Source organism: Melozone crissalis, unplaced genomic scaffold, assembly GCF_028551555.1.
Source record: "Melozone crissalis strain CALT ecotype California unplaced genomic scaffold, PUWL_Pcris_2 ptg000004l_1, whole genome shotgun sequence".
Lineage (NCBI taxonomy): Eukaryota > Metazoa > Chordata > Aves > Passeriformes > Passerellidae > Melozone > Melozone crissalis.
The window spans coordinates 31,107,174-31,120,418 of NW_026535782.1; the positions used below are offsets into that span (position 1 = coordinate 31,107,174).

The 13,245-nt window shown below is 35.9% G+C and overlaps 1 protein-coding gene across 1 annotated transcript in view; it reads left to right on the top strand.

The window, feature by feature from the left end:
- The window catches only part of OTOGL (otogelin like), an 89,714-nt gene that overhangs the window by 62,457 nt on the left and 14,012 nt on the right, over nt 1-13,245 (top strand). Inside the window, exons 36-47 of the mRNA XM_054279577.1 lie at nt 664-3,476; nt 3,875-4,039; nt 4,151-4,328; nt 5,208-5,350; nt 6,000-6,023; nt 6,162-6,254; nt 6,870-7,059; nt 9,338-9,552; nt 10,639-10,780; nt 11,112-11,297; nt 11,807-12,019; nt 12,861-12,965. Of these exons, the coding sequence (XP_054135552.1) occupies nt 664-3,476; nt 3,875-4,039; nt 4,151-4,328; nt 5,208-5,350; nt 6,000-6,023; nt 6,162-6,254; nt 6,870-7,059; nt 9,338-9,552; nt 10,639-10,780; nt 11,112-11,297; nt 11,807-12,019; nt 12,861-12,965 (4,467 nt within the window). The remainder of the gene's footprint in view (nt 1-663; nt 3,477-3,874; nt 4,040-4,150; nt 4,329-5,207; nt 5,351-5,999; nt 6,024-6,161; nt 6,255-6,869; nt 7,060-9,337; nt 9,553-10,638; nt 10,781-11,111; nt 11,298-11,806; nt 12,020-12,860; nt 12,966-13,245) is intronic.

The window sequence follows — 13,245 nt, forward strand, 5'->3', positions numbered from 1 at the left end:
GTTATATATAACCTTTTGTGATTATGTTATACTCAGAGCAACTATATTTGACTATATAATGCTAGTATATCACACATATATAAGGGAGAGATTCCAAATGAAAGACATACAGCTGTAGCAAAAGTTCAGTCTTTTCAGAGGATGACACACTACTAACAAATTCAGCTCACCTATTTCATAATTTCTGGTGTGTAAAGATATAATATTATTTCCTTATTCCATGGGATAGAGTATTATTTTAATATTAAAATTTAGTTTTAATACTGTATCTGATTGTACAAATTTTGAATCAAATATGTTATGCTTGGTATTTGCTGGTACAAAGTTGTCTCATATATTATCTTCTAAGGATGTAACATACTTATTTCAAATATTTTACTATTTTGGATTTACTGATTTTCCCTGGAATTGGCTTGTTGCTTCAAAATTGCTCTGCAAAATAAAGATTTTCGCCAATATAAAAAATGAACTACTTCATTTGCAGAGAAAATTAGAAAACATTTAGAATACATCAGCTGAGTTCCTCAAAGTCATCAGATGACCCGGAACCATTGGCAAGATCTGATTTGTTAATATTTAAATGGGACTTGAGTAGAGATGGATTTGCTATTTTTCTTTACTAATAATCCATAAAGGACATTTAAACACACTTTCTCCTTTTAGGCATACCTGTGACACCTACAGAATCAGACATTGGACTGAAGCCTTCACTGATAATCTCTCACATGGGTCCTACCACAGAGAGATTTCCTCAGACACTCCCTGTATTTGTTACTTCAAGGAATAAATCAACTCTCATCGGTGTGACAGACAAAATAACCATAAATGCAAATACAGCTTCAAGGGGAATGAATATGTCAGCACAGTCCATTACAGACTTTTATTCATTGGAAGCTTCTAATGCAGCCACCTATTCAACATTTTCCTTACCAAGTACAGTGGAGCCTTCTGATGTACTTCACAGCACAGCCAGCCCTACTGTCCTTTCCAAACCCATCCCTTCAACAGATTTTCCAATTCTTTTCCAAGCCTCAGCAGTCACATCATGTACTGACTGCTCTAATGCATCTATAACTTTACCCATTACAATAACAACTCCAACAGCCCTGCTCAGTACAAGTCCTATTCCAGCACATTCTGCATTATTAACACCCACTTCCCTAGTGGTAGTTCCATTTTCACTCGAAACATCAACCACTCAGCTAGGAACAGTTCGGCTTTCCTCAGCACTAACAACTCTAGCCTCCAAGATATCTTTGGTCACTTCTGAGCTGCCTGCAGGGATTGGGAAGAGTAGGAGTCCTTCAGTAAGTCATTCTAAGGGAGCAGAAACACACTCTGAAGTGTCTTTGTCTGCCTTGGGGGCTGACAGAGAAACTTTCACAAGACCTGTATTTCTTCTAGATCCACGACTGACACTAAGAACGTCTACTTCTCCTATATCTACTCTGCCTGTTAGAACTAGGTCTGGCATTAGTCAAACTGCAGTGTACCCAACACCCAGTTCTGCACTGACTTCAGCTGCTCCTCAAATTCCTATGACTACTAGATTTTCTAGCTCCGAGACAAGTGTTCCTCAATTAATCACAGTTTCATATTTCAAAACAGCAAAACCTTTGTCTAAAACTTCTCTGATATCATTAAATGTTAGCTCTTCAACCAGTTTTCCTCCAAAGCCACTTTCATCTTCAGTGCAAACTTCAACAACTGTTCCAGAGCAGACATCTTCATTAAAAAAGGGCAGTATTTCTGCTGCTCTGCCAATAATGACTGTATCTTCACCTCAAGTTGTTTATCAAATCCCTAAAAACACTTCAAGTGCTGCAACATGCACAGTATCTACACCAGTCCACTCTATGTATACCTCCCTGAAGCCCAAAGCTATGCCAGGTGCCACTCTTGCCTCCAAAAGTTTTTATACAGTACCTTCTAGTGCCTCCACTCCTCTAATCAATTCAACAATCTTTGATAGGTCTGTAGTGAGTAAAACCTCAACAGAAAATAAGCAAATAATGCACACCAATCTCTTTTCATTATCATTTATTTCTAAAAAGCCAAAGAAATCTGTTACATCTTCAGCCTTCCCTCTCAGGACATTGGTATCACCTCTAAATTCCACACCCACTTCAGAACTTACAGAGTACCCAAAAAGTTCAGATACAGAATTGAAAACTGACCCTGTGGCTCAAAGTTCAGGTACTTCCATTTCCAAAAATCCTTCTTTTACAAGGTCATTATCTTTACTTACAACCTTGTTATCAACATCAGAACCATCTTATGTGACATCTCAGACTACAAGTTCTTCATTGATTCCCACAGTCAGTAGCACATCCCCACTACCACAAAATATAAGTGCTACCCAAGCATCAGTTCCGTCTCTAGATACACAAGGAACTTCAAAAATTCCAACTATAGATCTTGCAACTTCTGTGGATTTTTCTAAATTCACTTTAAAAATAAGTCTCTCTACCAACTTTTCAGCAGCACTAAAAACATCCATTGTAATGCCCTCTTTACTAACACCTAACACCTCTGAAATCAGTTTAGAAAGCCAGCCCTCTATGCCTTCACCTCCTCCTAAGACCACTCATATCTCTAATGTTTCTTTAGGAAAGCAGAGTTCTTCGGTAAGTTCTTCAGGAGAAGAAGGAACAATATCAGCCATACCAGCTGGAATCATCACTCAATCCACTACACCAATGATCAGGAACACAACAGTGAATGCTACATCCTCAAAAGCACCTTATATTTATGCAAAAATGCTACCTAGCTCTTCAGCCAGTTTATTAGTTACTTCAGGGACCACCACCCTGGCCTCAAGGATTACTACAAAAACTGCTGATTCTTTTGTTGTCAATTTGGATTTTTACATGGCTTCAGCTTCAGTTCCTACCACCATAGAAACACACAAATCTTTATTTACAACTGCAGTAACTCAAGCTTCACAGAGCACTAGAGAAACTCCAAAGATTAATATAATGAAAACAACTGGTACTACGAATCCACTATCACAGATGAAGAGTACCTCATACATAGCATCAGAAATTAAATATACAACTTCATTTGAAAACACTGTGGATATTTCAGAAGATGGTCAGATGTCACATGAGCAAAAAAATGCTACCAAGATAAATGCTACAACCACAACTGACAAATCTTCCCCACCTTATTTGCCAGTAACCGCACTTCAGAGTCTGCTTTTTTCAAGAAATACAACCTCAGTCAAAAATATCTCTATTTCTGGAGTCCTGGATGTAATGACATCAGATACGTCCAAAATCTCAACACAGAAGCCCATTACGCCTTATTTTAGTGTAACAGAGGCCACAGAGCTGCAAACCAGAGCTATACTAGATTTGTCTCTTTCTAGTGGTGGAATGGCTCTGCCTTCCTCATCAGAAACGATGGCTGTAGATGACAAGGCTTACTTTGGGCAGATGATGCACACACTGATATCTACATCTTCTGAGTGTGTGGTATGATCACTCTTACTTTCCCCTGTATGGTATTTCTTTTCAGTCCATTCTGTTATTCTACATCTGTAATACCCAAGATTTAAATCAGTTCATATTTTCTATTTAATTTACTTGTTTTAAAATTCTCAGTTATTCTTAGAGGATAGTTTTGTTGCTGCTCTTACACTGCCTTGGTACATCCTGTAAGTTGGATATACTGTTCTGAAAAAAATTCTTTGAAGATATATGAGTTTTCTAGATAGCTAAATATATTTCTGAGGTGCTGAAAAAGCCACAATCCTTGGAATTTTGATGTTTCTGAGTAATCTTACCCCGTTTTTCCTTCTTCCACTTGTTTCTTTGTCATAGGGTTTAAAATTATGGGAATGCATGATTTTGTGTTTCTTAAAATGCTTCAGATTATAACTGATTATAACATGTACGCTCAATGCATAATGCTTTACATAGAGTATTCCACTAAAACTGGATGGAACAATGTGGGTGTGGGTGAATGGACACGCACCATTGTCACTGGTTACAACCACACAAATGCAAGTCATTCCAAAATACCTGATGAGGGGCAGGTAGATGTGCTTATTTTCTCTGAGAGCTGGGGGGTGGACAAGTCATGGCTTGGACTCCATAAGGCCAATGAAGTTAAAATTGACTCTGGTTGTTTTTTCCTTATATGGCAGCCAAGATACCTTGAACCTGTTGACAAATGTAGTCAGTATGTATGTGTGAATACGGCTTGGATGTTATACAATCTTTCAAGGAACTGCCCTAAGGATGTGCAGAAGCCAGATTGTGGTTTTCGAGGAATGCCTGTTCAAGTTAACACTGACAGCTGTTGTCCAGAATGGCAATGTCCCTGTAAGTCTCTCTTTTATTTTTAAATAAAATATGGAGCATTGATCTGTAAATGTCAAGTAATAAATTAAAGGGTTATTACAATGGGAATATGAGGTTAAATATTGGAATTAATTAAAAAGAGCTATTCATCAGCAAGGCAGAATGAAATATACTGAACATTTTGGTACCTTTGAATTGGTGTCCTGGAGAATGAAAATATTTTTCTTTTTAATGGAAACAGTGAAATGACATCTCCAGCATGAATACCAGTATTTTTCAGCTAAGACTTTTCAGAGTTTTTCTCAGTAGAAATATTAAGATTTCAACATTTTATGAAGAAAAATAAATTAAATACAAGCTTTTGTGAAAGACAGAACCCCATATTTCATTTAGCTCTAATTGCAGTTTTTATTCATGCTTAGACACTGCAGAAACTGGCGGATGAGCCTGCCAAGGGAAAAAAAAGGCTCAAGAGAAGTCATATTGAAAACCTTGCAGAATCAATGAAACCAATATTGCACTTTATAATTTTTTCAAGATAAGGTAGATAAGTTCCTTGTCAGTATCTCAAAAATAGATATATATTTATGCATATATTTTATCTCACATTGTGCAGATTCATTAACCTTGCCTGTAAAACATTGACTTAAGTAAAAATTGTCACCAATTTAAAATTTTTTCCATACCCTGGGCACACAGAAACAGGTTAAGGTATTTCCACTGAGTAACCTAAACACTTAAATAGGCTTACGGCTCAATATGTTGTCTGCAGAACAAGGTGATCTGTCTATCTATCTATGAATGTATGTGCAAAAGCAAATAATGCTAGAACTGAAAGTTTTTAAAAATACTCTGTATTTAGTTTTGTGGTAACCTCATTAAATGACAGTTCTTTTTTAGGTCAGTGTTCTGTACTGTCAGAACTGAGTGTTATTACATTTGATGGAAACAACATAGCCCTCTGTAATATGGCTTCCTATGTTTTAGTCAAGTTACCAGGAGAAATTATTGTTGCTCATATTGAAAAATGTCCTGCTAATCAGGTAAGGTTCTTGCATTCATGCAATAATTATAATTGTTCCTTGAATATTTTTGTGTAAGAGGTTTGAAATTATGCAAAAATACGTCAATTAAAACTTATAAATAAAAGCCACACTCAGTTAAATACCAATTTATTTAATTTTCGAGAAGCATGCTTAATAATTCTGTCTAGATAAAAGAATTTTATCTTGAGTTAAATAGTAATTGTTGTGTTCTAAGGAAATTTAAATGTATATTCCTTTTGAATTATCAGAGGTGACATAACTTCTCAATGCATGTCTCCTTTCAGGAGGAAACAGTTAAAGGCAACAATCTTCCATTGTTTTAGGTGTTTTCTATTAAATTGCTCTCATTTCCTGGTTGCAGTCTAGAGGTGGGAATGCAGAACACATGCAGATGAGCTTTAGAAGTCTGTAGTTTTAATTCTAACTTTAGTTCTTTAAGAAATGTAATTTGAAAGGACCTTTCAGCATATGCACTAAATTAGCTTAAAAGTTTGTATTTTTTATTATTTATAATAAAATATATTAGTTTAATTATTTAGCTGATTGTAGAAGAACATTAACAACAAAGAAAAAGGTAATTCATCTTTGTTTATAAAAATGCTGCTGATTATTATTGAACTTCTAATTTATTTTTAATATTTTCCAGAGTGCAAATTCAATAAGAAAACTAGTAAGTACTTGCTTATTTAGATTATTTTAAAATGCATTAGTATAAAATATATTTAATTAATATAAAAAATTCCAATAGCAGTGGTACAGAATTCGACAAATAACAGTAACTCAATTTCCTTGTCACTTTTCTTTCAAGGTGCCACCTGCAAACACTTCAGGGCTCTGTTTTAAGAAATTAAATGTCACAACACACACTTGTCAAATACTTATCAATCGTTTAGCAAGAAAAGTAAGTATCTATCAACAGCATGTGTATGCTCAAAAAATAGCTGGAAAGCTGTTCTGTTGTAGAATGTGATAAATCAGATTTAAAATAAAACCCTACAGGATTAGGATTACTTTTGTAGACTAGGTTTCCGATAATTCATGGTGTACCAGAGGCAAAATAAACAATTCACATTTCTGGTACCATGCTTCACTTAAATGTCATTTTTCCATGTCACCTTAAAGTTCTTTTGAGATTTTAATGAGGCTACAAAAGCAGTTATGCCTGAGACTATATTTCCAGAAACCCTAGAAATGATAAATACTTAAGCTACTTTCCTTGCTAGTCAGTAACAAGTCACAACAGATGAATTTCAATAATTGGAATGAGGTTTTCTTTCATCATATGATATGTGATAAATAAGATTTATTCTTTCACTAATTACAAAAGATTTTTTTTCCTCATGCCTACTTCATTTGCAGTTTTTGGAAGTGGCACGAGTGTTAAGCTCTCTAAGCACTGTGACTGTTATATGTGGCAGAGGCTGTGAAAATAGTATTTTGTTATAAAATGGAAATACATATAAAATACATCATTGCAGTCTGGCTTTATCTCTAAAATGTGTTTGGTTTCTTTTAGGTAGTTGTAGATTCTGAAATTCAACCATTACCATTTTCAAGAGAAGGACTGAATGTTCAGGATACTGGTGCAATGTATGTGGTTAATACCCCAGGTGGGATTAGCATCAAGTGGGCTCACATTACAGGCATCATAGATATACAGTACGGATTAGACTCCAACACAACGAGGAAGACAGAAGGACTTTGTGGTGAGGCCATGGTGGCAATTTTTTCTTATTCAATAACTTCCCAATTGAAATTTGCAACTCCCTTTTGTGTCTGTAACCAGGTGTCCCTATAGCTCTCGATGTGACCCTCATTAACTATGCTGACAATCCTATGTGAGAGCCTGAGAAATACTATTAATTAATTAATAATAAATTAATCTTCTGTTTGAAAGCACTGTGTGCTAATAAAGTACTTTCCAGAACAAGTAGTGATCAGCACATTGTATCCAAATAACCTTAAAAAAATTACTGGTTCCTTTTACTTATTTTTGCCTGTTTTAAGAGTTTTGCTGAAGCCAAATAAATAAAAAGACAACTTTTAGTGAAGAAGTGGATGCTAAAGAAATTCAGGTAGTGATAGTATATTTCAGTGAATATGGAGACAAGTCTGATGTTAGCAGTGGCAGCTTATTGCTATGAAAATACTGACAAAAGTTGTATCTTGGGAAGGGTCCAAGTCTTGTGAGGACAGTAAATTAAGAATCTGATTTTGGACCTCTTGAGGCTGAGTCTAAGGTCCAAAACTGTGCTGGGGTGTCTCAGTCTTGAATTACAATTATAGCAAATGTAGTATGTTTCAAGCTTCCCTGAAGCCTTTTTATCACTTTGCCAGGAGGAATACTATGGAAAAGTATAAGGAAGTATATAAAAGAAGGAATAATATGAAAAAGTACAAGTAATGATATAAAAGTATAAGGTGGTTAAAAATTAATTTTATAATAAATTTTCATTTTCTAGTGGTTTGTAATTTTACAAACCCTTCATATTAAAAAGGGAAATTAACTTATAATCTTTTAAACTGCTTTTAGTTTTAAAAGCAAGCAAAGCAATTCAGATATGCTTTAAGCGTAAACATAAACAAACCAAGACTTTAAAATCAATTGCTGTCTTCTGCTTGAACAAAAGGAAACTTCTCCTAAATCTACTGAGAGAAGGGGAAGACTGGCCCTGCATCTTTTCCCAGTATCATGCCATCTTCTCTATGCATGCTGAACGAATGGGACAAGATGAGAGCAAATGTAGAAAGAATTATAGAATAGTTCCTCTTTGTGTCATGAGAAGACAAAAAGAGGAAGACTATGCAGACAAATCCAAACTTAGCTTAAAATACTGTTGTACTACCTGATATTTTGCAGTAAAGTTGGAAGTTTTTTTTAGTGCTTCTTTCCTGTCCTCTACTGTTTATCCCTGTCTGGGATTCTGCAATCCTCTTCCTCTCATACCAGAAAAAGCTGTGGGACTGTGTGGTAAATTAGCTTTATTTTTAAAGCTATATTGATTCTGCAGTTCTGCAGCATGGCCTTACAAGCTCTACTGCCAGCAGTTTGTGATTTGCAGCAAGAAGCAGAAGAGCTAAGAGTACAGGAAAGTGGTACTACTGTAAAACACTTGTTATTTAAATGCCACATTCTGTATTTCTCCATGCTGTCTGAAGGAATAATAGCCTGCCACACCAAGCTAGTCCAGTTCTAACAAAGGACCCTGGAGAGCATCAGACTGCAGGGCTGGAAACAGGAGGGCAAGGTCTTAGGGTATGTTTAACAGTGCAGAAGGAAAGTGGAAACAAGAGAGGAACTTTGCCTGATCAGTTCCTGAGATGTAAAACTAGTATGAAGATTAAATTTTGGCATTACTCACTTGTAATACACTTAAAGAGATCATGTATTTTAATTTATGTATCAATAGAATAATGAATTCAGGTAGACAATGAATGCCAGGGGTCTGGGAAGGTAGTTTTTTACAGTGGCTTTGCATTAATAACTTCAGTAAGAACAATATTTTCTCTAGATAAAGCAATTTGTTCATCAAAAGATTCTTTTATAACTTCTTGCACTTAGAATGTTCAATTAAATCTCAATACAGTGTGAAATCATTGGTGATGAGCAATTTATCTCAAAACCATCTACTATTACTCCCAAGGAGCTGACTGCCATTCAGTAGAATGAGATCAGAATCTAGCACCATGTCAGTGAATTTGATACACTCAGCAGCACATTTTGGTAGCAGTTTTTCTCAAAAGTTAATTGCTGTTAAAGGTAAAATGAGTTCTAATTGTTTTAGCAAGCCATTGAGCTGAGAACTAAAATCACAAGCAGGAGATTGGAACTACAGTGGACATACAGCTACTTTAATTTATTTACTCAGGTGACTGAGTTTCACAGGTCACCTGATGCAGTGTTGATCATAATTGATCAGGTAGTTTTTGTTTCCTGAATGAAGGAATGTTTGTGCGTTTTTGAATACGATGCTCTGTCCCCAGGGGTGTGTAATGGAGATCCTAGTGATGACCTGAAAATGCAAAACATGACCATAATTACAAATATGGAAGAAATTGAAATGTTCATTAAGAGCTGGGAAATTGAGAAATCACTTGATGTAACAACTAGGAGGCCAGTAAGAAACTGTACTGAAGATAACTGCACATACTGTATGGAACTGTTAAACAGAAGCATTTTCATCCCTTGTCATAAGAAAGTGAGTATGAGGATCAGAAAAATTGCAGGACCAACTAATGTAATAGCTGTATAATTAAGAAAAGAGTGACTGGTACATGCACATTTTTAATGTTTTGCTTATTTTTATAATTTTACAGTGGAATGGGTCCATTGAAATGCCATGTTGTCCAATGAAAACACACATTTATTTTGATCCCTGTGCTATTATGCTGTTTTTTGAAATTACTTAATGGGAATTTTTCGAAGGGGACACACTGGATTATCATGTCAAGATAAACATGTTCCAGAGATGTTATTTTTATTAAATGCTTGATGAGGATCACTAAAACAGAAAGCCTCATGCTTCTGCTCTGCACAACAGCGATTCATGCAGTTGCAGACTTATTGGACTAAAGAAATTTCCAGTTAAAATATTTTGACATAGCCAATATTATGTTGAAAATTTTGTAGCATTTCTTACAGAAATAATTAGAATTTACTTCTACAAATTGTACTTTCTAATGGGGATCTAGCTGTAGCATGCAGCTATAGAGATGAGTAGACCTCTATAGGTCACTAGAGGTTGGTAGTGCAGCACATCTGCTTTCCAGAACAGCAAATGAGGAAGCCCCAAATCTCTGAGGTATAACTGACTTTTCCAACTTAATTAAAAATAAAAATGATTAATTACTCAAGGAGCCCTTTCTTTCTGAGAGATAGATGTGTAAAATAGGTTATCAGGTCCTACAGGCACAGAAACAGAGTAAGAGGTAATTCATTCACAGCAGGATTGTATTGAAGGTATAGCAGCAATGTTTAGCTGAGATTGTTCAATTTTAGTTGACAGGGCTATGCTGAAAAGCTCTTCAAAGTAATGATCAGTACTTTTTTATGCTGATCAATAGAGAGAGAATGCAGTCTTAATGAGATTGTCACATAAAAATCTCACTACATCTGGCAGTTTAAGTTTTGCAGAATGAGTGTTCTGACAGAAAAGATATTTTTAAATTTAGACACTGTTAGTGATTTTTTCCCTTGGGGCTGTATTACTTATCTTAATTGCTGATTTATTTTAGTTACAGGAAGTCCTTATACTTGTTAATTCCCAATTTCAATATGTTCCTAGGTGTCACCACAGGAATTTTGTGAGAAGATGTGGATCAACAGTACTAATTTTTGGAACTATGAGTGTGATGCACTTTCTGCATATGTGGCTTTATGCAACAAGCACAACATCTGCATTAAATGGAGGACACCTAATTACTGTTGTAAGCAGATAGCCATATTCTGTACGCTTATGTGGCTTTAGTGACGAGGTCTTCTAGTGATAAGTTAAAATTATATTTCTTTCTATTATTCTTTTAAGTAAAATCTCATTTTATCACAGTGTTGGTAAATCAGGGTACAAGTTCTTAGGATGAGAATACATAATTTAGTCATGAATTAATTTTAATCTCTATTGAATTTGTTGCTTACCTAAAGTACTGTTTAAAGTACAAATGTGTGCTTTCTGTGCTCACTTGTTATTACAACCTGTTTAACCAATGAAATGCTGAAAGGATACAGAAACACTCAATATCCTTTCTTAATTCCTTGCAGCACTGAGCTGCCCTGAGGGCAAGGAATACCAGCCTTGTGTGCAACCCTGTGAAGCCAAGACATGCTTGAATAAATGGTTCTATGAGGATTCTCCCTGTTCCTATTTAAGGGAAGACTGTGTGTGTAAAAACGGCACCATTCTGCATAGAACAGACTCAGACCTCTGTATACCAGAAGAAAAATGCAGTAAGTACAGTAGGACAGAGTAGTTTTGCACTTATGATCATATTAACCCCAGTTATATTAACAGTTCATGGTAAGAGAGAAGCTTAAGTTCTGTGTCAATCCCCAGTAAATGTGAATCTGGTAAAGGACCCTTCAACAGAGCCTAACATTTCTCAAGCTACAGCAGTTTGTGCTTTCAGTTAACTTGGCTTTAAGAGCCGGTGCTGATGTACCTCTGCTGGGGGAAAAGTGATGGCCATTCTTCTATAGCTCCCAGGCTTTCCTCCCTTGGGAACTTAGGAAGGAATAACATGGGCAGGTTCTGTCCCTTGCCCTCACCCATTTTTACCCATAGAAAAGCATTTGTTCCTTTGGGGCTTTTAAGGTCATCATCCTTTCTTGGACTCTTACCGTAATGCTCCACAACCATAGTTTTTTATGCAATAATTTTATGCAAGTCACAGCTGCTTGCAGGAAATGGGAGCTGTCTGCTTGCTGAAGGGATAGAAAGGGTTCTTTTTCTCTTCCAGCATGTACAGATAATAAAGGACAACCCCGCTCTACTGGGGAGATCTGGAATGGGTCCATGAGAGGGTGCTGCATGTACAGCTGTTTAGAAAATGGAAGCATTATTGCTGTAGAACCTGAGTGCAGTGAGGATCCACCACCAGTCTGTGAAAGAGAAGGGGAAGTTCTACTCCATGTCATTGAAGAGAGAGCTTGCTGTCCCAAGAAAGTTTGTGGTATGTACCAAACTTGTTCTCTGTAACAGAAGTATAAAATAAGTGCTTCACATTCACAGGCAGATGACAAACTTAAGATTCAAGGTAACATTTTTTAGAATGAATTTTCAAGTACTTGTGGCTGGTTAGGCCAGAAATTGAGGCTTCTATTCATTATAAGAATTATTTACTGAAATTTTTTCTTAGAAGTCCACCAGTTCAACAAAAATTCTGTTAAAAATATTTTTAAAGCTCTTGCATAGAATTTAATAATAAATTGATTTTTATTCAGTGATAGAAGTATCTTGGTATTTGGGGACGTCATGAGAGATTGCTTGCTTCTCTTTCTAGTACTTTGGTGTGATGAGCAGTGTCTGATCTATTGCTGTTTCCCAGAAGATTTTTTCTGGGAGCTGATCACTGAATACTAATATTCTGCCTAGCCATGGTTGTTAAGAAAAAGAATAAGCTTATTGCTCCTAAAATACTAAGAAAAATATACTGATTTCTTCATAACATATTCAAGGAAAATGAGAACATATGGTCCAGCTGATGTGGTGCTTTTACTTATTAGATGCCTGTAACCAATGCTGTATTGTCAATTTGCTCAAGGAATATCAGTGGGACATTAGAGCTGGCTTCATGCACAGGGAGCAGAGCAAGTAACTACCAGTTTGGAGAGGGATATTACTGCTTGCTTGGGTTGAGCACAAAAGTCTACATGATGGTATGGAGTGAACTTAAGCTGACTTGGGCTGCTCTTGTTTTGTGGATCTCTGCATTAGATGGTATAAATAGCCTGAACTACAGGACTTGCACTAGTATCTATCTAAAGACATCAAAATTGTTTTTTATCCCACAGAATGTAACATGTCATTGTGTGATGCCATTATTCCAACATGCAAACCCAATGAAAAATTAGTGGTAGGCTACCACCCCCTGTCCTGCTGCCCACAGTACCGATGTGGTAAGGGAAATACAAAACCACAGTTTGTGGAAAGTTTTTCATACTTGTATTATATGTTGGACGAAAATTTGCATTTCAAGTTGTCTTGATTGTTAACAGAATAGGACTGTAAATAGCACCAGGCAGTGATGTATGTTTTTTTAAACATTCTCTAGTGGGTTTTTTTGTCTTTGTGTTTTGTGTTACTTCTTATTTACAGTAAATTTGGGGTATTTTATTTTACTTAGCACATGAAGAATATATTTTCTTTATCTTTTTCATATTGTTTCAGTGACTTCTT